Source organism: Embiotoca jacksoni, unplaced genomic scaffold, assembly GCF_022577435.1.
Source record: "Embiotoca jacksoni isolate LCO1_2020_lvr unplaced genomic scaffold, fEmbJac1.0.p SCAF_23, whole genome shotgun sequence".
Classification (NCBI taxonomy): Eukaryota; Metazoa; Chordata; class Actinopteri; family Embiotocidae; genus Embiotoca; species Embiotoca jacksoni.
The window spans coordinates 7,793,218-7,819,942 of record NW_027185374.1 but is presented as its reverse complement, the minus strand read 5'-3'; the positions used below and the strand labels follow the sequence as shown (position 1 = coordinate 7,819,942).

Here is a 26,725-nt window from a genome sequence, read left to right as displayed (position 1 = left end):
TCAACTTCAATTCAGGCGACACATATGCTCTGTGCGCGCTCTGTAATCTGGACCGAGACCCAGAAGTACGTACTACAAGATGCAGAACAAGACTGAAATGAGGCTCTTAATTATTCCTTAAAAATCCCCAAACAGTAGCAGAGCATAACGAAGCACATTTAGTCAAACACTGGTGAACTGAGGTACTAGTGCTTTACTTCACAGTCTGAGGCCTTTCTATCTCGGGTCTGCATGTCTTTGTGTCTGCATGTTTTTTCTCCAGCTGCCTCCGCTTCCTCCCACAAACCAAAGCAGTGGTGGAATATAACTGAGTACATTTACTCGAGTACTGTACTTAAGAACAAATCTGAGGTACTTGTATTTCTATTATATGCAACTTTGTACTTCCGCTCCACTAAATCTCAGTGGCCAATCTTGCACTTTTTACTCCACAACATTTGTCTTGACAGCTTTAGTTATATTTCAGATTACAGTTTTTCATACCATTCATCTCCAGTTAAAACCACGTAACTCCAAATATCCAAACTGAATGATGAGATGTTCTTTTATGGGCTGAGAAAATCTACTTTTAAATAAACAATTTTAAAACCCATTTGGATTCACCGGAAAATTATGTTTTTTCTGAGCTTGTTGACTTTTTAGAAATACGTGGTTCTGTAAGAACAGAAATGATGCAAAGATCTGATGATCTCAAACAAAGTAAGTACATTAAGTCGTTAGAATAAGCACAAACTCAAATAACTAGAGCACTAAAATGCACAATAATGCTAATATTAATCCAAAACATCAGAATATAAGAGTAAAACACTCTTGAAGCATTTACTGCAATATGAGTTTTGAAACTGAAATTACATTTCGCTGATAAGAGTTACATACTTTTACTGAAATAAGATTTTAAATGCATGACCTTAATAACTTGCAGTGGAGTCTTTTCAGTGTGGTATCAGCACTTTTACTTAAGTAATGGACCTGAAAACTTCAGTCATCACTGGTCCAAAAACATGCAAGTAATTTTAGTTGGTGACTCCAACTTGCCCGTGGGTTTAAATGTGGGTGTAAATGGTTGTTTGGCTGTGGATGTCAGCATTGTGTCGACCTGTCCAGGGTCCATCCTCCCTCATCTGACGTCAGCTCGGATAGCCTCAAGAAACAATAAATCCATTACTGTTCGCTAAGTACTGTATTTGAACTGTTTATTATGTTTAACTATCCAATTCAACCATTTATCTTCTATTTTTTTAACTTAAAAAAAAACTGTTTAGCTTTCTTTTACAGTCATCTATCGTTTGCTTTCAGCCAACTTCTTCAATCATTCATCTATTTCTTTACATCATTATTTGAATTGCTTATTTATTATTATTATACGATTGGGTGAGCTATTTACTCTCTGGATTCACACCATTTTTCAATTGTTTAAGCTGGACAGGATGCTGGGAGACAACAGCATGTGACACATGAACTATTTATCCCAACATTTCATTTAATAATTTATGCTGTTTTTACCACTGGGTATACTGGGGTACAAGCGCTCTCAATCACAACACACGCTGTTCAGGCATAAAGATGTTTCCGTATAGTTTTCAATACCTTAAGTACAGTTTGATGGTAACATTGCTGCACTTTTAAGATGTTTAAAAATGTCAGACATTTACTTCAATTAAGTATTTTATGTTGTAGTATTGTGTGATGAAAAACATCACAAGGAAGAAATATCAAAGTCCTCCTTGGAGAACATTTGGTTGAGCACAGTGACAGACCATTTCTGATTCAGGAACACAACCTTGTCAATGGTGTGCTCTATAGCTGTTCAGTTCCATGGTATTTTGCATGATGATTATTGCACAAGACAATACAGGGTAGTAAAGCGTCACACAGACTAAACAAATCTTTTGAAAGGGTTGATGTAACAAGAAACCAACCTTAACCCCAAGCCTGCCACTTCAATAGATGTGAATAACAGAGCACAGACTTGATGACTAAATTAGACAAACAAACAGAAGGTCATCCCTCCATTCTTTCTTCTTTAAATAATACACACATTTCTCTTCTTGACTTTTCAGCTAAAATTCTGTTTATTTAATGAACAAAATATTAAACTGCACTGAACTGCGCAGCAAACACTTATTGTGAGTTATTTTTCTGCTTTCATAGATGAATTATGGGACCTTGAGCCTCTGTGCGTGCTCACCTCAAACAGTAGCAGATGATTTATATGAAGATTCATAACGATTTCAAATGAAATATTAAGTGCTTCTAATTTTCAAGCAGCCGGCGGACGCTGCGAGTACAGGTGAAACTTTTTGTGAAGGTAATAAGGCAAAAGAGACAGTTTGATTGGGCATTTCAGATGAAAACAGCCATCTGACACTTGATCCAGCTGTCAGACGCAAATGAGCAATCTGGGCTGACTGGGCTTTCTTTTTTTTTCCTCCCCTTTCTTTAATCCTTTGTTCTCTTAAATTCTCCACTGTCACTTTCCTAACCGAGGCATTACTGGGCTAAAAAAAGATTAGGAGATTAGGGAAATGGCTAACAACTCCAGCATCAGTGGAGAAGAGAAAGAACAGAAGAGACATTAAGGAAGCATGGAACAGGTGGCAGGGACGGTGCAGACGGAAGATACGGAAGATGAGAAGGAGGCGAGTGGAGGGGGAAGAAGAGGGATGGGGGGGGGGGGGACTGTAAGTGGATATGGGAGGCAGGTGGATGTTAGGATGCTGGGAGTCAACAGCATGGGAGGGGGTTTCAGGAGTGGGAGTGAAAGAAACAGACAGAGAATTGCAGTGAAGAAGATAGGTGGGAGGGGAGTTGGGGGAGGGGATGGAGGAGGGAGGACGGGAGGTGTAGATATAGTGCCCCCTCTAGCGTGGCAGGGAGCCGGGCGACTGCACCTCGAATGCACTGCGTCTGTGATTATGCATGTAGCAGCCAGGCTGTCAGGCTTCGGGTCTTGCGACTGCGCTGCCACTGAGCTTTATCTTGAAATCCCAGTGATTAATGAAGCCGGTGCCGCGTTCTGCATGGAGTAGGTGGACAAGGAATGATCAATCTTAATGAGCTATCTGCTGTCCCTGTATTAACTGTGGGGGGATATAATGTATGGGGCTCCTGGCGGGGCTCCTCTCCTTTAAAATACGATAACGAGGGAGAGAAAGAACGAGGGCGAGCAGCTTTCCTTTCTCCGCTTATGACACACTGCCGCTGCTCACCTCACGTTTCCTCTTCCCCTCCCCTCTTCTCTTCTCTTTTGCTCTCTCTTGAGAGCCGGAGCTGTACTAGAAACAGTTAGACATCTCAATGGATGCCATCCTTCGCAAAGTTAAAGAGACAGTGTCAGGTTGCTGCGAGGCACACGAGAGCTGCGGCCCTGTCGTTCTGAAATGAGATGTTTAAGTCAATATCATTAATATGTAGGCCCCATATGGACTTGTGTGTCAAGGTTACTCATAAGCATATCACCATGGCATTGCATGTATTCATTTAAGAGAATTACCTGGACGTACCGAGTCCAGTGATTGGAATACATTACAGTCTAATTAATAATTTGCAACATTCCCAGCTCCCGTGAATCAAGTTTCGGTTTCCACTAAAGCTGCTGTAAATTAGGAATACTATGAGAAGGAGAGGAGAGAAAAAAAAACAACTTTAAAATCCATTCATTTCATATTCCAAGTTAAGCCTGTTTTGGAATGATAATAACCAGAGTTCTGCTTCAGCTAATCCTGATGTGGATAGCTTTAAGATAATCGCCCAGCACAACACCGCAGTGATTTTAATTAATTTGCCACTGCTTATTCCACCGACCCTGATCTGAGTCAGCATATTGCAAACTAAAATTATATATTAAAAAAAAACTACAACTCTTACACCTGATTGGGTGTTATATTTGTCTCAGTGAAAACTCGTACTTTTGTATAATTTGCAGCGAGGATGGTGTGAGGATCCTCTGCACTCTATCAAGCAGGAGGGAGATAGAGACGGAGAGGAGAGGGAGAGAGAAAAGGGAAGAGGAGGGTTTAATTAATGTGCTTGCTATGATTAATGGTCTCAGTGTGGCTATCACAAACTGGCTGTGTTTTTAATAACTGGCTGGAACAGCCCATCACGCCACCAGTAGCATTCCTGTGGTTGAATCAAAATAAATATTTACGCATTGCACACTGATAATATTGTCAGCTTTACTTAATAACTATAGCTACTGTGGGCACATATTTCTAAGTTAAGCAATCCTGTTAACAGGCCCTGTCATGAAACATCTTGATCATGTGCAGTGACATCATTAACCAATAACAACAAACATTAAAATAGCATGTCAGGTAAGTCCCAACAAAACAAGGAACCTATCTCCTTTAAATAAACAGCACCGGCACACAAAACATGGCCTGGTAAACAGTCTCTATCTCACTAATTTGGCGATCCATAATGTCCCCACTTAGCGGTAATATGTGCCAGAGAATCAATATGCAGGTGGACAGTAATGCCGCAGTGCTAATATGCTCGCGTCCAAAAGTAAACAAAAGTGAGCGCATAATTAAAATCTTACTGAGGCCAAAGTATGAATAAGGCAGATAAGGGAGATGAAATGGTCACAGCAGAGGGAAAGGTGGGTCCGCGCTGGATGTGAGGCTAGCAAAGTAAAACTCTGATCTTAACTCAGCAAGACATCTTAATTGCATTCACTAGCAGTTCCAGAGCGGCTTGGTCCCCAGATGATGGCTGATGTGAGCTGACTTAAAGATGAACTTCCTGGGCAGAGAGGAGGCTGGGTGTGTGCTGCGAGGGTGGAGGAGTCTGCCGATGTGTGTCCCTCTCTTATAATGGTGTTTGTGTGCGTGTTGCACCGTTGTGTGCGTCTATGCATGTGATCATATGTGCAATGTGTGCGTGTGTGAGAGAAAGGAGAGCGGGACCAGTGGAGGCCAGTGAGGTGGAAGGAAGCGTTAAAATGATGTTTGACTTGACAAAAGAGGCGAGGAGCTGTGGCACATGCTTGGTAATGGCGGCAGTCAGATCGGTCTACGACCCCGAACTTCAATTTCAGCAAACGCCTCCAACACACACAGTGACCGTGCCTCATCGCCTCTTTATTCTTAAGCATTTCCCAACAAAGCCCGGTATCGCCTCCATGGCTACAGAGTGCTGCCAAGCCCAAATCCACCAACAGCAGTCTCAGAACATGTTAAGCCACAGTATCAAAAACATAATTTGAGTGGGTAACAGTGGCAGCTTCAAAAAACAGGCTCAGATGTACAAGTATAATAACTTCCTTTTTGATATCAGTGTGTGTGTTTTTTTGCCGTGAGCTGCCTTTAAATGATGCTCAATCACATTTGCAGTGAGTGAGTTCGTCCCTGCTGAGCTCGGCACTAGCTTCCCCTGGCTGATATTCATCAGGACAGCCATCGATTTTAATGACTTGGTCAATAGACACACACTGACTCCGCTCTCAGCATCTCCCTCTCTCTCGTGCTCTCCCTCTCTGTATCTATCTCTTCTACTCTCACCTCCTCCTGTGTACTGGCCCTTTCTTTCTTTTTTATATATATATTTCTTTTTAACCATCCTTTTAAAAAAAAAAACAATGCAAGTCATTCTGGATTCCCACATTTCAGAAAATGTGTGAACAGTTATGACTGCTGTGGCTCGTGCTACACGTGGAAAGATTATCTCAGTGAAAAAGCTTTTTATTTTGATAAAATCCACACTTGGGAGAAACAAAGAGGAGACGATAAAAAAAATAAAATAAGCAAGGAGTGGGCGGTGTGAAGGAAATTAACAATTGGCAAGAATGTGTGGCGTTTGATTTGAACACTGTGACAGGCAGGTATTATGAAAAGCCCTGCTGCGGACGGAGAAAGCAGGTAGGCAGATCACAGCCTGGTGACTGGCATATCTCAGTATGTGATGAAGTTAAAGCTGCCTTCAAGCTGCTCTGTGAATCTTCACACAAATACACACACATATGGCATTTACATCCACAAACACACATACTTTATACTGTAAACTGCTAGACAGACAGACACATCGACACACACACCCCAACAGAGAGGGGAGCACACAGTTGTTGATGTGCCCACTGATGCAGAGCAAAGACAAATTGCTCCCTTTGAAGGCAGAGCCAAATCAAACGCAGAGTGTGATTTCTGTCACTGTGGTGTTTGGCTTAAAGGCTGTGAGGCTGACATCTGACAAAACATCCATGCAGTCACACCCAAGAAGTTGTGCACGCGTGTAACCGCACACGCATACGCGTACACGCCCTCGGCCTGATGTGAAGCTGGATTAAGGAGGAAGAGCTCTGTCAGCTCCTCCAAAGAGCCATGCCTTTGCCATCAAAAAGCCACAAAACCTTCTCTGCACATCAGTGCCTACCAACATTGTGTATGGAGGCTGAAACTTTTTTTTTTTTTTTTTTAAATACTGCAACACAGTCATTTAAGTAGTGGCTTCAGTATTTCAACTGGCTGTCTGTTAATCGCTTCTGAAACCCCCCAACGCTTGAGACGCTTGAACCAGGATTTGACCACTGCAGGATACCGTTTAGTCTCCTAACATTCAAATCACCAGAAGATGGAACACACATTAATGCCTGCATCTGCTTGTGTCACATCAATATTAGAACTTCTATTCAAAAGCAATATCTTGCAAAGTCAGTCACTTTGATGGTGTACACTGCAAAATAGCTTGGCCAAAATACACACAAAAAACCCCACTGAATTTGATGAGATAATGACTGAAATTATCTGTTAATTTTACTTGACAAAAATTTTGAAAAATAAGTTGGTTCCTGTTCAGAATGTAAACTCTGATGAGTGTTTAAAGGTTTGAGATAAGTACAACATGGTGTTTTTGATTAAAATGCTTGAGATCCTACAGCGCAGTAATAAGTGAAACTCACTTAATATTAGAAAGTAGTTATTTCCCTTGTAATTAGTTAAAAGTAACTCAAATAAAGACATACGCTTATCAAGAAGAGACAAGTGACATTTACTTGAAGTAAGTTAAATGATCTGCCTATGGAAGCTTTAGATGATCTATTTAGACCAAAAACAGGAGCATCTTCATATTAAATATATTATTGTATTCGCAGATCTGCAGAACCTTATTTATCATCTTTCTCTGCTTTTCCACCACAAACTCTAACAACACGAAGCCTTTGTGACTGAAGTGGTGTGCAGGTTGTGAGAGTTGTTTATGACAATTTTTAATTGTATTTGATCAATATAAATTTCTTCAGGACAAAAAAAAAGACTGTCCTTGTGAGAAGCGAGAGAACAAGAACACAGGCAAATATGTGTGACTTTGACTTATTCTGCAGCCTAGTTTTATGCCTGCTGTGTGTGTGAGTGTAAGTCACAATTTGTGCCTTAGGATCAGATTTGCCAACTCTTATCCTTGCCTCATTCATTAGAGAGCCGCAGAACAGAATACTGACCCATAACCTGTAGCTGCTTTTCCTTTTTTTTTTCATAAACTACTTCTATTTTGTTTTTTTGCTTCAGCAGAAAGTGCCGACAGCAGGTCCAAGATAATAGAAGGAAAGCCAGAATGGAGGTCGCGAGAGATTACACTCCATCTTCTAACACTCTGCCACCACAGCAGGACAGCGGGTATCCTTGCCACATTGATACACAGTGTTAAATGAATTAAAGCAGAGTACATAAAATCTGTGGGGATTTCAGACTTTTTGGGGTAAAGCTGAAAGGACGGGGGGGTGGGGGGGGGGTGGAAGGAGACAGGAAGTGACATATAGAGATAATCAGAAAAGAGCCAGACAAGCACAACCGCAGCGGGCCGACTCTACGGGGCGGATCAGTCGGGGGGGCGTTGTTGTGATTACAGCAGCAAAGTTAAGTGTTCTCGGCAGCGCAGAGGTCCGCTGAGGAGACGTCACTGCAGCTAATTTACTGGTGCTCAACATTTTACCTATTTCCACCATCCTTGCAACATTACCACAATGACATGCTTACTAATGCCGATTCATTGCCAAGCAGGGAGAGGAAAAATAGAAAATAAAGAAAAACAGATGAAATGCTTGAAGAGATCCGAGATTCAAGTGCCTCTATTTGCAGTTTAACCTTCATACAGGCCTGCACAGGATTTCAAGTGTGTGATGTCTTGAAATTGACACAGGGATGTTTCCCTTCTGCCTTTAAAATACAGCAGCTGACAAACTGTAACCATACAAACTGAATAGATTAGCGTTATCATAACATGAATCACAGCGACCGAGTTTCCAGAGCACTTTTTTTTTTTTATCCGTAACCCCACAGCGTTTTCCTTCCTTGTAATAATTGATCAGCGGGAATACAGTAATTCCAATTAAACTTGCGCTTCTTTGGCCTGATAGAAGAATACATTTTGACATGAAAATGGTTAATGGATTGTGACAGTCTATTCAACACGGCACAAGCTAAAAAGCTCTTATTGGATAGAGACTGGACCGAGCCGACGAGCCCATCTAATTATCCATTTCCAATTCTACCTGCACTCTCATTTCGATGTATCACAGGCAGCCCACCAAAATAATTGCTTTTTTGCAATCTACAAGTTCATTTGCACACATTTTATTGATCAAAATGAGTCAGGAAAAAGAAAACAATCTAAACCTAAATTAAAAGCTTCATTAAATGTGAAAATTGGTCGGGGAATTGCGAACATCTGTTTCGAGCGCCCTGCGTCATAAACTCCAAGGTTAAAGCAAACACCAATTTATGGCTTACAGACTCAGGCAGGAGCTGGAGCTGCGAACCACCTTCACAAACACGGCGCAAGTCAACAGGGCTTCAAAAGATTTCAGGAGACATGTGAAGGCAGGTGGCTCAGAGCTCTTCCTGCCTCGTGTTTAGTAGGATTTGTGCGTGCTATAACTAAGAGCAGTACAAAGATTAACCTGACACACTTATAACCAACTCTAGACCACAACACTACAGATGTTGCTGTTGTATGCTTTGAGATAAGTATCCACTATAGGGACCACTGCAGCCCGTCTCTCTGCTGTTTTAGGAGCACCTTCGTTCTCTGCGACCTTGGGAGCAGCTTTAAAGTGAATTGGCTCCAGTTGCAAGTTGTATTTTAACAACCCCTTGCTTGAGTGTTTGCGGCCTTGTTTATGACTGTTGGCATCCGAAACTGCTCTGCTATACAGGCAGAGGGCAGAGGCTTCTGCGTTTCATTCCAGCACTGCCCCACATACAGGGAGGTCACAAAGAATAGGGAGCTAAGAGTACACTGATTTAATAGCAAACACCTTCCCAGCTTGGAATCACTTCTGAGCTTAGGTTGTCCACCGAAAAGATCTGCTTTGATTTAGCCTTTGAGTGTCATATGAAATGGTTCTGACAAAACTAAAATATGTACCTGGACAGTGGGAAGCTGGAGAGGTTTTCTCTGCTTACCTTTGGGATGTCCCGGGTCACTGAATTCGTATTTCCCACTCCCGACTGTCCGCAGCATTTGCAGCCCGTTAGGACCATCCTGATTGTCTGCACCCGAGCACTGGGTGTGTGCTGCTGCGGCCTGTCCGTTGGTGAGAGGCAGGGTGGGGGGCTGAATGAGGCTGGGGTGAGAGGTTAAGTGGCCATTTCCCATCATGCTGTGAGGGTTTGGATGAACCACCTGGCCGGCCTGGGCAGTGAGCGCGGACGGTGTGACTGTTGGCTGAGCGGAGGCGTACGGAGGCTGGCTGTGCATGCTCAGCACCATGGAGGGAGGCTGCTGGGTCGACTGCGGTGTCAGCTGGAAGTGGGCCGTCATGAGCGGGTGCTGCGGGGGCTGGATGGATGGGGTTACTCCGATTATGGGGGACTGCGCTGTCACGCTGTGGTTGAAAGAAGGCGGTTGAGGGAGGGCGTAGGTGTGGGGCAGGAGGCTGGGCTGGCTCACCGCTGCTACAGGTGTGGCCCAGGCCGGACCTGATTGACAAACACAGAAGAGGGGGGGGGGGAGAAAAAAAAGAAGAAACAATGAAATATACTGTATAGACCTTGTGAAAGTCGAAATACATGTATTTCTAGACTGTGGTCTTAATTGTGGTATTTCGGTAAACTGTAGACAAAGTGGAAAACATGGACAGCTGAGTTTAAGTCTGATATTAGATGATCAAATAGAGACAGAAAACAGCATGAGGAGACAGACTCCAGCTCGAGACTGTTCCTTAACTACACCGCAACTGTCAGTGTGCTGCTCCACTTCAGTCCAAGTTTGTTTTTGACGAGAGACTTACAAAACTGAAACTATTTGAAGTGATGTACAGATCTGCACACAAAGTCAACATCGTAATAAGATTAAGAGATTTATTTTGCGACAAGATGAACAAATGTTTTTTTTTCTGAATGTGAAGACATACGTGCTCGACGCATGCGGCATTTGGCACCGTTATCCGTGCGGGAGTCTGTGTTTACCCAGACACTCTGAGCCAATCATTTCTCTACCCCGAGGCGTTTGATGCTGACGGTGTGCAGGAGGAGACGTGGCTGCCGTATTGGACCTGATTGCTCCCTCCCTCCCACTCGTTCATCTCCGGCTCCTCCTGCCACAGTCCGAGCTCCAAAAATAGCCTACCACTCTGCTAAAAGGCCAAAGGCTAAATCAAAGCATGCAAAAAGCTTGAGAAAAAAAGAAAGAAAGAAGAAGTGCACATTATTCACAGTATTAGCTGTGCTGATATAATAGTCTGGGAGATGGATGGAGAGGGAGCAAGAGATAAAGACAGTGAGTAGAAAAGAATGAAAGAGAGGAGGGTGGGAATAGAAGCCCCTCGAGGAGAGGCCGGTTCAGTTTATAATTCACACGTCACTGAGCTAATCAGCACCAACACTGCTTTTCATTTCCCCTCTTTTGTGGCTCATCTTGATAACAGATTCTAATCAAATGGGGCAGAATAAAACGGTCCACATCTTAGAAAGTTCCAAGGTTTTAATGCAGCAATGGTATTGATTAGGATTTTACATATAGTATCCACTTTATCTGCCCTCCAGCTCCATGTTCTCGATTTTCTTTATTTCTTCAGCCAAAAAAAAAAAATCAAATAAAAATAAAAATTATTATCATGACCCAACAACAACTTTTCCATTTATAGACGGTGTCTGCATAGTTTACCAAAACTGCATTAATATTAAATGTATTCTGTGTTTGTGATTCCTGTCTTGTACCTCCGAATTAACCACGCAGCTCCACTTACATTTTATTTATTCATTTACTCCGCAGTTTGCTTGACTCTACGCGTGCCATCAAAAAAAATAAAAAATATATATTTTGTACAACGAGAGCAAAGTTGAAACAAAACTTCCTTTTCAAAGACAAACTTTCTTTAACAGACACAACAGTGAAGTTTCTGTTGAAGGAAACTGTTGATTAATTCTGGCACAGTTGGCAGAGAACTTTCTGGCAACACAGTTCAGTGAAGTGTGGAGAGGAGCTGGCTCTGCTGCAAACGCCAGTCACAGTTTGGAATCGCACACACACGCAAATCAATATGCAACACTATGCTTGGATTTGAGTGTCATATGCGGCAGCGTGCTGGGTCGGTGACATCTCACTCTCCTCACGCTTCACTCCAAGCTGCTCTGTTGGGAGGAGGGCAGAGAGTGAAACTTTGGGGTGCACCACTGAGCTCCGTACTCTCCTATCACAACTGCATCCTGAAAGAGCCTGGAATGGTCTCCGCTAAAGAAACATTCCTTGAATAAGTGAGCTTTAATAATTAATCTATGAAGCCATCTACATGTAAGATATGCGAATTCTCATTAGGAGTCGAGCTGCAGACACAGCAGCAGGGGTTCAAACATGTTTTGAACATGATGCTCCGCTACCACGGAGTAGCAGCTGTCTGTAATCTGGATTTGTTGAGCCAGAATTTCCATTGGAAACGAGCTGTGTGCCAGTATTATTCTTGAATGAGACACATTTGTGATGAGCAGGAGGCCGAGGCCAGCGGAGCAATGGAAGGAAATTAACAGCTCCAGGGCAGAGCCATTCTGGGTGAGTTCATTACAATAAGACTAAAAAACTTCAACAATGGCTTAACTCGTTAATGTCGCGTCTGCGCTGCCACTACTTTAAAGTGCCGCGAATAGAATAAGGTCGACATCTAAATTAGACCTGCTGGAGATCATTTGGAGGTCTTTCAGAGTTTCACGATAAAGCTTTAATTGGGATTAAATCAGCTTGAGTTAGGAACAAAATAACATTAACAAGGACAATAAAAGGAAAGCAGAGTGAAAGTCGCGGAGTTCTGGAGAAGTTGTAGAGGTGCAATTTACCTCTTTTTTGCAACTTCCTGATATCCCACTGACATTTCTATAATTATTTGCATAATTAAACTAGTTTATGTAAAGTTGATGTTTGTAGATGTACATTATTAATGATTGTATATGTAAAGTATGCATGTAGTCGAGGCATGCATGTATTTTATGTAGGGCAAGGAAGGCAAGATACCGCATTGGCATAAGATGCAAGTGTAGCTGTGTGGGGTGTAGCACTAGTGTGTGGTTCATGTACATGCATAAATCTGCAGTGTATAGACTTACTGATAGTTTAAAGCTCCTTAAACTCACATCGTTTGGAAGCAGCAGATGTGTGAACGTGTATGTAAATGATGTGTATGTGATTCATTACCCGTGGGCTCGCCATCTCGATGTTGCTTAGCTGGGGGCTCTTCTGTATCCCACGGTGTGAGCTGGTTGATGGGTGTCTGTCCCCACCTCACCCCCGGAGCCAGCAGCAGTCCTGGAGTTTGGTTGTCTCCAGGAGACAGTCCGGAGACCTGCAGCGGAGACACAAACACAATTCTGCTGATTAGAGCATGACATAAAACCAAAGAAGAAATGTGAATAAAATGAAAACTAAACTACTCTGTGCTTCCTAATCTTTACATCCTGTACAGCGTAGCTTGTGTAGAAAGGCCCCTAAAATCAATTTCATCAACAGCTGGGGTTTAAATACAATATTTAATTTTATGGTTTGAATGAGAAATGTAACAAAACACTGTTCTTTAAGGTTTTGAAGTAAGCCGTGATGATGGAGTGTGGTGTATAATTAGCAGTGAGTGAGTGATGATTGAAGCCTATACATAATGGGAACAGGGGGGGGGGGGGTCCTGTTCACTGCCCATACAGTCTTTACAGAAAGACCAATATTTTCTCTTTTTATGTATTAATAACAATTAACTGTCTAGTGTGGGCTACATTCAGATTCAGATCGCTCCCCAGAGATTTTTGTGTGTCTTGAGTTTATATTGAATTAAACATTTTGTTCAGTCAAGTGAGATAATAGAATTATGGAAGCAAATGTGACAGAGTAAACAAAGAGAAATTCGTTTTTGGAGAGATGACAGAAAATGAAAATGTTATTTAAAAAAAAAAAGACAAGAAAATGAGAAACGAGGTGACTGTGTGTTGGATGGGTGACTCCAATGCAACTTCACCAAACCAAGCTAAGAGTTCCCTCTAAGCCTTTTTCTTTGCACCCACATATGTTGCTCTGGTAGGCGAGTAAGAAATGTTATCAAGCAAGCACAGGCTGATGAAAACACAGGGTCAATCACCACTGGACCCCTGAGCAATATTCGCCTCTCCCTATCTGCAGTTTGGACGCTCGGTCTAACAACCAGGCAGGGAGAGGGCAGAGCCAAGCCTCATTCCCCTGCTCACCCCAGCCAGCCTCCTGAGTTAATAGAAAAGACCTGGTCACCAACCCCCCCTCTCTCCCCCCCCATCTTCCCCCTGGTGTCCTCCTGGCTGATCCCTCCATCCCTCAATTCCATTATCCCCCCCTGACCCAGCGTTCACTTCATCAAGCACGCCATCATGCATTCCAACAGCTGTGTCGACAAAGCCCGACAGAGCGCAGCACCCCGACCGCACAGCGACAAAAATGCAAACCAAACAACTCGCCTCACAGCGAATTAATGTCCCGCTTTACATATCGGATCGATCCAATTTCTGGAATATTTCCTTCCTCGCTTTAAGACAGATTTATCACATCTCTACAGGATCTTTAGCACTTTCAGATATTACTGTACATGTTATGGATGGAGCACAGCATCTGCTCTCTCATAAACAACTTCAAGTTCAATGAGGGTCCTTGCTTTATAAATCTATACTGAAAGTTATCTGACAGTTTGTAAGTGCGAAGGACAAAAAAAAAAAAAAAAAAAAAAAACAGCAAAGGAAACATCTCAAGGCAAAGTAGAAAACAGAGAGATGGAGTGGGAGAATGAAGCTGGGTTTAGGGGGGAGACAGGCTGTCAGGTCTTTTTGTCCAGCTCAACCTGTCGACTTCAGACAAGAGAAAACTGAAATGGTTTACTCAGAGAATGCCCTAAGCGCTCAATTCCAACAGAGAACCTTGGAGACTTGGGGGATAGAAAATTTCTGACCGTTTTCAGGGTGAGGAGTTGCTTTCTATAACCTACTATTTGTTTTAATGAGCGTTCTTTCCCTCCTCCGCTCCGTGTGCTTTACTGTATTCCTCTACAGCCATGCTTTACCTTCCCCTCTATACAGGCAACTCCTCATTAACTCGCAGCATTGACTCTCTTACTTTCCTTTAGCCCTGCACCTGCCCCATAACATTCTCTCATTAATTCTCCCATCCATTTACCCAAAACAGAGAAAGAACCATTAAAGATCTCTTCTGCTGAAAGGCATTCCATCTGTCACAGTTTTAGTGCACCAGGTAAAAGATAGAAAAAAAAAAAAAAAAAAAAAAAAAAAAAAAAAAGGTTCTTAGTCAGCGCCATCACACTGACAGCGGATCAGCTAAGGCTCGGGAACAATCCCGACTTGAAAATGATCACGGTTAGATAGGAAATACACAGACACATACACACTGGAAACATAGGCGTGTATGCACGCGCACACACACACGCACAGACACACACTGCAGGTGAAACCACATGTACATACACACACATATACGCCAGGAGATATCAGACAGGATGTTTATTAAGATGGCAGACTTGCTGCAGGCAGGCAGGGAAGCAGGCAGGAAGGTACTGTAGGTTCTGGGACAGCGCCTGCCATTTTCTCTCAATTTTATTTGCTCTTCCTATTTCCAGTCCCCTCCTCCCTGGCCACCCATTATCACCGGGCAGCAGATGGTTTCCTCTGACTCGACAAAAACCATGCTGGAGAAGAGGAGGGGAGCCAGATAAATAATTTTCGAGTCGTGCCAAGCCACTCTGTGTTTGTCGTCAAGCTGGCTGGGTGGGTTTTTTCGTATGATATGCAACATCCGTGCATATGGGCCTCATACTACAAGTGTGGAATGTGGCAATGAATACAAACAGGTGCAATCGCTTTGGAGCACATATCTGAATCTGCATATAAGTGAAACATGACATGAAAGTGGTTCTTAGCCAAGTGTGATTTTTTTTTGTTACGCCCTAAAGAAATGCACACATTCAGCTGTGTGCAGAGTAGGGTTAAATTCCTTTATCCATGTATACCACTTCAATTATCTGATTAATCGTTTGGTCCATAAAATATTTTAAAAAATGTGGTTAAAAATTTCTGAAAACAGCTCACGAAGCCAAAAAAAAAAATTAATTTGTAATGCTTGTTTTGTCAAAGTAACAACACTAAACTCCAAGATTTAAAATCAACCAAAGCAGGAAATCTTCACATTTAGAAGGCTGGACCCAAAAGGTTCTGGGGGAATTTTTCAACACGAAGCTACTTAAAGGATTATTCAGTTATTTGATTTTCTGTGTACTGAAAAACCAATTAATCGACTAATTATTTCAGGTCAAAGCAGATCATAAGGTCAGCTGTATTTGATGATAATTGCATAAACATGTTGGAATATTGCTGTTAAAATGTGTGCCAGTGATTTTGCTCTGAATTTAACAGGAAGTTTTGTTACTTTAGCTCAGTACTGTGCCGTAAAGCATGCCCTGGAAAGCCGTCCCCAGAATCGGAGGCAGCTATCCATCTGCTCCTCCTGCACAATCCCACATGCAGATACATGAGCGCACATCCGCACACACAGCAAAACTAGAAGCACCCCCCGCCCTCTCCTTCTCAAACCTCTGAACGCTGCAGGCATGTCAGAATCAGTGCAATGAAGAGAGGAAGATAAAATCAAGATGAATCAGACATAAATATATACTTGTCCTCCTCTGTCCAGGCAGCAGAGACAGCCATCTGATTCTGGTTGGCGTATCAGCTATTTTCACTGACACGGTAAACGCTGACATCTGTCACTATGTGTACACTCTGCCATCCTGCAATAGCAGGCAGTATTATTGTGTCTACCAGAACCTCTTGCTACTGGCCACCATCTGCTGTGGGTACATATAGGAGGGGCCCTGTGGCGATCCAGAGCTCTGGGCTCTGATTGCTTTGACTTATCCACAACATCCACAACCAAATAAACAGAAAGCATTTGCTCATGGCTTTGTGTTTGCCTTTACATTTTGTTTGAGCCAGCCCTCGTCTATGCGAGTTATTGCTCCAGTTCAATCTTCTAAAAACACGAGGAAGGACAACAGGCTTCCACGGGAAACTACCGCCGTAGCCTCGCTGCATAAGCTCAGACTCCTTGGTCTTTTTGTGCTGGTGATATTGGCCAGTATACCTAAGCCTGAACACACACCGCTCCTATCCAGCTAAAAAGGTGGCTCCAGTTTTCCCTGGAGAAATTACTTTATTGCTCGACTTGGGGAGGAACAGAAAGAGAGAGAGAGAGCTGGATGAGTATGTCTGTAACACCCAGATCCCATTGGAGTAAACAACATTACAGCACACACTGATCAAATCACCTAACTGCTATGAGATTTAATAACAGGACTGGGTGAAAAAAGGAGGTGTAGTGAGAGCAAAGCTTGTTTTCAGAAAGAAGGAAAGGGAGAAGAAAAAAACACAGAGAGAGGAGCGTTGCAGGAGGGCCGTAAATGGAGAAAGGCACTTGCACACAGACACGCGGAGCTGGTCAGTAACAATACCACATTGGAAAGCTAATCTTGTGAAATGTCATTAGTACAACCGCCAGACACAATGAGACAGTAACGTGCAACGTGCAGGCCAGAGTTACAGCGGTTGATTATGTTCTACCTTTTAAGGTTCAGTGTTCCTCTGGTGCTGAATCTCTTTACACACAAGAGGAAAACAACAGACTGCGAGTGAGGAGGAGGTTCACTGTTGTGTGATATCACTCAGCTGGTATGTTAATCAGGCCGGCCTGCTAATGTGCAGTTGTTCTCCTGACAGGCTTGTCCATTAATCTTTTCCAACCGGATGGACCAGGAGCGTCCGTGGACTGTTGGTGGTCCAGGCTGCCATAATGGTTTAATTCCAATGCATCAAAAAAAAAAATACACCTCCACAATCAGCCGGCTATCTCTGAGGAGATGCATGTACACAATTTTTTTTATCATCATCAAAATTTCAATAACAGCAGTCCCCGCTATGCCTGACTATATTGGGTGCTCCCGTAGAATAATATCACATTGTAATTCCACACCATGAACAAATCATAAAAAAAAACAGAGTATGCGCAGGCAAGGAAATGAAATTTAACTCTAACAGAATGGCTTTTTCTTCCCTTTGGCCAGGCATGGACTGATACAGTGAATTTGGTCAAAATGTAGAGGGTGATGGAAATAATGGCTTTCCTCAGAGAAAAGAAGCCGAAAAATGTCAGCGAGGGAAGTAGTGAAAGATTGGGAGGCAGAGTAAGACAAACCCATCCATCACATAGTCTTGTATCATTGCCTTTGACAGATCATTTTCAGCTTTTCTAAAATGGAGAGGGAAAAAAAAAAAATCTCCTTTTTCCTCCTCCACCATCCAAAAGGTTTCAACCAAGTGTGGTCCGAAATTGACCAGGAGTATTAAGGAGTGTACAAAAGCGCACAACTCATTTCCTTTCGGACATTATTCACTTACTGTATAAAGGTATCGCCTTTCCATGACAACGCGCTGACACCTAAATGTGAAGTGGATTTGTTCTGGACTCCCGTCATAATGGTGCCGAGCGCTGGAGCCGAACCATGGGGCGGCTGTGTCCAATCTATTAGACTTGAGCATAGCAGAGCATCTCACGAGTAAACAAAGACGACTGCTGCGCCATTTTTGGCAGCCATCTTAAAAACCAAGCGGTGCACCAACATGCCGAACAGTGCGGCGGTGCCATAGATGGTGAGGGTGCATGTTCAGTATGATGGCGGCATACTGAACAGACAGAGGGGGAACGAGGTAAAGCTTTTTTTAAAACTCCAAAACAACTCCATGAAATGCGATCCAGTACTGCGATTAAATCTGCTGCATTGTGGAAGGTAAAGATGTTTGTATTTTTTAAACATTAAAAAGTCGATCTTTGGTGGTGTTTGAAGATCACACAGCCTCACTGACTCTTTTAAAATAGTCTACAGATAAAAAGCTATCTAATAAAATAGATAAAAAATGTATTTGTGTTGATCTCGGTTGATTAATTTGAAATAAAAAATCTTCCATACGACATGGCTCTCACCGCAAAAACAACAATTCAAAATTACTATGGAGCAATAGTTGCATCATAATATCAGTCAGCAACCTTGTGTATCTTATTTAACCACTGTTATACTCATTAGTAAGAGGGGATGAAGAACTCAGTAAAGTTGTAGCTATTAATTGGTTAGACGATTTCATGTACGGACATTGGCCTATCACAGATATATCAGTATCGGTGTACATGTTATATCAAAACATAGTGAAACATACCAAGCAGAAAAAGCTACATATGGTAATCTAAAAAATAAGGTAATCTACATTTTTATTTTTATTTTTTATTCATAGTTATTTATTTGTGAGTTTCATTGCACTGATGTCATTTGGGCCAATAAAGTTTATTGCTAAACTCTAAAATATGCTGCCTCCGTTACAGTTTTGACAAAAGCGTTTGAAAACCACGTTGGGCTGATATATTGATATCAGAATTATTTACTCCGTAATATTGGTATCGACCTCAATAATACGGTATCGATTGAGCTCTAGAAGTCAGTCCAATTAAAAATAGTTAATATTGAGATGAAACAATATTTGCTGCTAAATGTTTTGAACAGCTATTAAAACATACACAACCATTATTTTGAAAGGTTGGTCGATGTCGGAACAATATTTGTTTGTTGGTTGATCCTTCAGTGCCTGCCAACATTCACAACGCCTGCATCTTTCCCCGAAAAATACAGCACTTCACAAAAATGTCATATCCACAGTCTCCATCTGGTTCGAAGCGATATGCCTTTATACAAGACAAATGTCAGCCAGTACTGGTGGTTCACTGTTCCTGACTGGCAGTCTGTGCACTCAAATTTGAAAATCTAAACAAAGCGGATCCTTCCAGGCACCAACAGTTAACACTGACCCCCCGGCAGCACAACACACAAACATAATGAAAACACACAACACAGGTGCCTGGTGGGTATACATGCTATTGATGTAGCACAGAAAGCTACGGATACAGACTCTATAATTTCAAGCCGCGGGCCAAATGAGTGAAGGGGAACGGACTTCACTTCCACTGATATTCCAGCTAAGGCACTCCGACAGCTCCTGGCTCGACGCACACATTCCAGAAAAGAGAAGCGTGATCACAGGGGTGAGGCCGACAAGCTTCAGTGGAAAAGCAGGGCTGAAAACCCCGCCTAATATCCCATGAGTGCTCCGGGGTTGCAGCGTTTGCCCTCCAAACCTTACCTCAACCTCTCCTTTTTCTCGTGTTGTCTTTCCTCTTGCAGACAGAGCAAGTGGCTACTGCTACAGAACTGTGAACACATCTTATCTGTAGGACTAAGCAGCACGGGGAGGCTTCTTAGAGAGGGTGACCAGTGCTTTAACATGTGAGCTGTGGAGACTTCCTAATGTCACAGTAACACCTCCCGGAGGAGAATGTCAGCCACCATGTTGCCCTCCTTTGAAAGTGGCTGGGACAGTTAGAGACATAGGTCTCCAGCAGGGCATGACCCTGCCTGATGTGTGGCGAGTGTTTGGGGAAGAAAATATCCACTGCCTGTCACAGCAGCAGCATCACAGTCGCAGAGATGACAGTGGCGCTTTTCACTGTGGATGAAACTGATCACTATGTGTGGCCCTCTGTGTGTGTGTGTGTGTGTGTGTGTGTGTGTGTGTGTGTGTGTGTGTGTATGTGAGCTTGAATGTGCGGCTGTAATAAATGAGCGTTAACTGGGCAAACAGCCATTTAGCTCTAAAGAATAAATTGAATTATATTGATATTGCAATCTGAAGGAAAACAATATCTACTTTGACAAGAGTGCAGTGTTGGGAGTTGTTAAATGCATTTTACAATGCATGCAATCTGCGAGCCAAATACTGGGATGTTTTGGCAGATAGGCCGGATACCAGAGGCCCATATGGCAGGGCTGGAAATCAGGGGGGAAATGCAGCGGAACCACAGCCGCACATATATAATGTTTCAAGGACCAAACCAGCCTATTGTCTGGGCGAAAGAATTTCATTTTGCCATGTGCATACATCCTTACATGCTTCTGCAGCACATAATACAGTGCTTCAGCGTTGCCTTTAATGTCGCCTGCCGCTATTGGAGCAGTCTGTTCGGTTAAATTATAGAATATGAGGTATGCCATCAAGTTGCTATTGTAATAGCTGAGAAAATTTGAATCACTCTTTCACTCCTTTCACCTCCTTCCATCAAGGACAACTTGGTTGCAGTGTTCGATGAATTAATTAAAAAATATTTAACTTCCGTTTGGGAGTTGAAGCTTTATCCCCGTTGCTTTGACTTTTGTCCTCCTCTCTCCTGAATTCTCTTAGCTTGACCATAACTTCACCCCTCCCTCCCTCCTTCCCTCTCCGCTACCTCCTTTTACACTTATTCTTCACTTATTTCTGTATAGCAGTAACTGCCAGAATGATGTGATGGGAAGGCAGAACGTGTTGCTCCTGAGAGACATTCACTTCACACAGCGTGAAGAGGTTTAATTGAACTAAAGCAGAGTGCTCTGACCCACATGTCCACTAACAACAGCTAAAGGCTGTGCAGAACATCTTTAAGGATTATTATCTTCATTGGAACTCTGTTTGACGTGTTTAGAAAGGCAGATTAACGTAATTTAAATAAAATGCAGTTATAGTATCGATGGCCAACAGACGGACTCTCGCAGACCTCAAGCATGTTCAGAGATTTAAAGAGAAAATTTGATATTCATTCTCCGATAATTTGTATGAATGCGTAAACATACATAAAACTGACAGAGCAGACAGGCAGGGAGACGGGATGCCACTATCCCATGGAGCCTCCTATTGACTCGCTGGGTACTGAGAGATCTGGCAAGAAAACAGCTTTTTGTCAATAGGGACCACAAGTACAGAACAGTTAGGTTTCTGGCCAGCACATCTAGTTGCTGACAAAATGCCCACATACGCACTCTGAAATAGCTGCTTTCAAACCCAATAGCATTTCAAATAAGCAAGGCTGTATTCTGTTTAACTTTCTATCCACATCCATGTAGGATTTAAGTCTGTTAAAATGCACATGCTGGAGCGGTTTTGCAGTGTTGCATCACCTCGGCACCCGGAAGGCAAAATCTCTAATCAGGACTACAAGTGTGAGTAATTAGAGTGAAACTACAGGTGCAGCCAATGGCCGGTAGTAGTATTTGCTGGGAATGTGGATACAGTTCTGCAGTGCTGCAACATAATGAGAGCACAATGGCCAAATTCATCAGCTCCACTCAGATGAACTCTGGACACTGAAATGGATATGCCGGTTGTCCTAACAGCACCTATCACCTTTCGTTGAGGTTTTCTAAATATAGCATTATTAAGTGAGATACAGGAAAATCTGCATTACAGCGCTGTCAAATCAAAACCCCTCATGACTCCTATAAGGTCAATTACCACTATGCCTCCACTGGTAACATTTATTTTTGTAGCACTTGAAGAGCATTTCCTGCTAAAAGGAATAAAACCCACTTAAGTAATCTACATCGAAGCCTCACTAGAAATCGCTAAATATGTTCGCATTCTAACTGCAGATCTGTTTCATGGGAGTGATACGACTTTAGAAGGGATATGGACTTCTGCCTGAGACTTTATCAGCCAAAAAAGCAGCTCTCCAGCAGCCATCTGTGTAACCAGTGGTGGTGCTCCAACCTTTGAGGTTTTTTTAAGTCTTGGAACTCCAGCACCCCAGCACCCGCTCCTGCCCCCCTCCTCCTCTCTCCCTCCACCTCCTCTGGGTTTGAGAGGATACTGAAAGACCGGTTTTATCCCACAAGATGAAGTGGTCAGTGCAGCTCTGTGCTCCTGCGAGCACAGAGGGGAGTCCATACAGCGCACTGCTTGGGGTAAGATATACACTGGAGAGACATGCTGGGATCATTAGAGACCAAAGTCTCCTAAAGAAACTGAGAAATAGCCATGAACTACACTGCGGCAGGTGGATAAACAGACCTTTGCTTGAATTTTTTTTTTTAAAGCAAAAGACTTTTCTGTTTGGAGATGCCTTTCAACTGCCTGTGAATGGGTTTCTCTTGATTTGGCCTAATGTTGTTGGTTTTTCAAATGCTAATGCTTCCCTATACAGATGGCAAAAGTAATTTCAAGGTCCTTCTCCTGTGATTCTGTGTGAAAGTTACAATTGACAAGTAAAATTAGGATGTTTTTGAAAAGTGGTAGATGTCTCCATGCTTGTTTTGTTTCTCAACAACTCACAATTTGCTAAAAAGAAAAAAAAAGTCCACCAAAACAAGTCTTCATATATATTGTTAAGGAAACTACATGTCTTGTCCTCCATATTGAATGCCATTTAAAAAAACATGAAATGATCATATCCTGGACTATTACCCCCATTGTAAGAATAAAAAAAAAATCTATTTCTATCAATGATTTCCTTTTTTTTTTTTAAAAATAAATACTGGAAAAGCTCCGTCTAGTCTGCAAATACATATTTCAAGAGGTAAAATCGATGCAGTGTGCCTGTCAGTTGTAGTTTCACATACGCTCTCTGTTTCCTTTGTTTTCTGTTTTGAAGGTGTCCGGCTCTCTTCAGTAGACTCATATACTGCAGTTAAGCTGCAGACTAACAGCATCGTTGTTGAGAATCAAACAAACAGAAAATGTGTCAGGAAAGAAATTCCGCCAGCTATAGTTGGCATGTCTTCTTTTCCCCATTTTACCTTAAAAGTTGGGAGAATCACAGTTCAGTACCTATTTTATCAGTCCCACTGCCAGTGAAGTGGGCAGACTCCCAAAGATTTGCTTTGGATCTCTTTAACAGGTACACACATCACATTTGTGAAAGCCAGTACTCCAAAAAAAAAGACTTTCTAGGCCAGTACTTACTCCCTTTGGCATTTATAAAATCATTTCATTTTATTATTCGGTGTACTTATTTGTTGTGTGTTAATGTGAGAGATGAAAAAGTATCTCTGCTTTGTGGACACAGACAGATAGCATTAATATTCATGAGTTAGATGATTAATCGCTAAAATGGATGAGTCATGTTATTAAAACTGTTCCTGCAGCCAAATATAAAACTAGCATACTGAACAGAAGTGACACTTCACACCTGGAGAAGCTACTGTCTCACTGTCATCTTGCTTACACGTCCACTGATCAATAAAATACAAAAACACACCATTAGTGGTTTAAATGTTCCTCGGATACGACAGTTGTGGAAATGTCCTCAAATTTGTGAACATTTGTTCAAAACAGGCACTGCAGAAATATGTAATTAAATGTCTTCGAGCGGGAACAGTGTCCTATTTGAACTCTAACATCTGCAACCTCAAAGCAGCGAGTCTTTAGTCGGTCAGGTTTTCAGGGGATTTTATCTAAAGGTCTCTCTTCTTGACCAGGAGAGGGCTCATTCCCTTTTACTATATTGGAATGAGGTAATGATGCCACTGGAGGCGGGCTTAAAAGGCCCTTGTTGTCTGTGGCAGCATCTTTGATGTACACAGATTCCTATTTACCTTACACGACCCTGCACACACAGTTCCCTGTGCACTTGTTGTCAGGAGCTTGTAATCTGAAATAGGCGGCAGGCTTGAGCTGCTAAGTCCCTCGTAGGAATGGGACACAGTTATGGTTGGAAGGGGAGGATGAGGAGGAATAAGAAGGAACATCTTCCCTCCAAAGCTTATTGAGCTGTCAGGTTTCAGTCGCTACGAGAGGGCATTGATTTCCTGTCACAAATTCGACTACATGTGCTTTTACGCCCGTCTTTGACAAGAGCGCCTCGCATAATGGCCCCTGCTTTGGTGGTTACGACCACATCAGAAAACCCGTCTGCATATTGATCTGTGTTGACGCCAAGCGCAGTCCTTTATTTAAATTGATCCATAACAGGGTAGCCAAGTGCTGGTTTCACACTCAGAGGTTTAATGAAAACTATCAGACTGTATATTGAGTGCGACACAGTGGAGTCATCCCAAGTTGACATGGAGGGGTGACATGGAGACAGCTAATAGCGCTAATATGTCTGAATGTGGAGATTTAATATTTCCCTTTTGCAATGTATTCTCGATGAATTTTGAATAGCTGACTTTGAAATTATATTTTTACATTAGCATTTGCGTGACCTTTCCAGCACTCGATTCAGCTGTCAAAAACTATACTGCTGGGAAGCAATGAACCAAAAGGAGCCGGCTACACTTCAAACAACTGATGAAATGAATCTATTCACCTTTTTTTGGGGCATTTACTAAGCATGACATTTTTGTCCTACGAAATATATATACGTCACAAACAACTTTGAAACAATTACCTCACATTTTTGGCTTTAAAATGCCCTAGAAATTGGTAACTTTATCACAGCAAAGCCACATTATATTTAAATTAATCTTAAGCAATGGGAGAGGACAATAAATGGGTTGTGTTTTCCACAGAGGCCAGGCCTCATAATGGAGATATACAACGTGCATGCAGAGGACATTGCTTGTGAGAACAGTCGCAATCTCTCGGCCATGCCCGGACATTAGTGAGAGTCATTAGGCTCATTTAAATGAGGTTGTTAAGCCGATGAATTGAGGCCATATATTTGAGCGCAGAAACAAAAGAAATAGTCCCCCTATTTCTCACAATCTCTTCAAAGTCAGATATGTAATAAATCGTGCTGGAGAGAACAGCCCGGGGCCAAAAAGTCTGCGGCCCCAGACCGTTCACAACACCCTCTATCAGTGTCAAATAGGCTTTAACATCACTAATAACTGCAAAAACCTCAACTTGCTGTTAGTGTTGTATGTTGAATGTGACTATACAGCCATAAAGGTGCTTTAATTAGTCTGTTTTCCACTGATAGCCTATACAAGTTATCCTAACGTATGAACACAATCATTTCCTAAGCTTATCTACGTGGTTATTATTGTACTCATCACAATGTTTACAACCCAGTCTTTCCCTCATGCTCGCCAAGTCGTCCTTGTAGCTACAACCATCCCTTAGCCGTAGCATTGTCACACAATAGTTATTTTTAAATAGTAATGTATAACATTGTGCGGGTCTGATGTAACGCCCACTCTCAGCAGGACAACATAGAGAAAACAATGCTGGTTGTTAATAGAAAACTGGGAGAGAAACAGTCGATTTAGGTGGGTTTAGGCACAATAACGAGTCAATATCATAAATGGGGTTAAAATGCCTACTTAGATAAGGCTGAGGAATGATTGTAGTGATGGTTAATAAAACAGAAACTTTCGAATGCCGTATGGAACAGCGAGCAAACTGTGGTCCTTCCTGCCAAAGTTTGATATTTTGTTGACCCCTCCCACTCCACCAACCTCCTCCCTCTGTGGATTTTAGAACATTTCTACCTAAAGGAGAGTCAAAATTATTCCACCAACCAGGAAGCTTTGACACTTTAGGATTATGAATAGGTAGGTGTAAGAAAGGAGGTACAGATAAGAAAAAATAAGAAACACAACTAATGCCGGGATAATAAGAAAAATACAAAGCAAAGACAAAAGACGAAGAGAAAGAGAGTTCAATATTCATTGTTACGCCTCTACTGTGAGCTGCCTAAACGTGTTGAGAAGTGACAACAAGCACTCGTTTAGAGACAAATCCTGCTTAAGTGCTGATCTAGGATTATGGCTCTGATTAAAAAGTGTGTTCCTTTTTGTTGCTCGAGTCTGATGAATCAGTCAAGGGTGATACCGCCAGAAGATGTGCCCTGGAATTAATCATATCCCATCTCTTTGTTTTTGATGAAAGTGGGCTCTCTATTTCCTGTACCGCCTCATTTTTAGTGCACAGTGCTCAGACTGAGGGGGAGCTCACACATCATTCACGGCAGCAAATTTCGAGATGAGATGGATGAATTATTAATTACCGGTGTCTTTGTAAACTGTAGACAATATCAGATTATGGTGTTTGTGGGCGAGGCAAGGTTATGGTTCTTTTTCTCTTACAGGTTCACATTTTGTCCGTGTCTGCAGCTGGCTACAGCTCCATTGAAAATCTGGCGTATGGTAAATAGCCCTTAAATTAGGTCCCTGGCCTTCCAGCTTGGTTATCTGTGATGATCGGAACAGGGTGTGCTGCTTGAAAAGACCCATTTTCCCTCTGGCACATCATTTAACATGTCTCATTTACTAGGAATATATGCAGGTCACACACCAAGAGATTTCTGGTCACATCCTTACCACACTCAATACGAATTTAAAGGATTTGAATTAGACCAACTATTACATTTCTTCTTCTCCTTGTGTTTCCACCTGATAAATATTATTGTTTTCTTTTTCTTTAACCACAATACATTT

General features: G+C 42.3%; 1 protein-coding gene across 1 annotated transcript in view; it reads right to left on the bottom strand.

Annotated features, from left to right (window-relative positions):
- The window catches only part of LOC138203590 (kelch-like protein 29), a 204,821-nt gene that overhangs the window by 89,902 nt on the left and 88,194 nt on the right, over positions 1 to 26,725 (bottom strand). Inside the window, exons 4-5 of the mRNA XM_069158583.1 lie at positions 12,619 to 12,766; positions 9,399 to 9,914 (exon numbers count right to left, since the gene is read on the bottom strand). Coding sequence (XP_069014684.1) covers positions 9,399 to 9,914; positions 12,619 to 12,766 — 664 coding nt within the window. The remainder of the gene's footprint in view (positions 1 to 9,398; positions 9,915 to 12,618; positions 12,767 to 26,725) is intronic.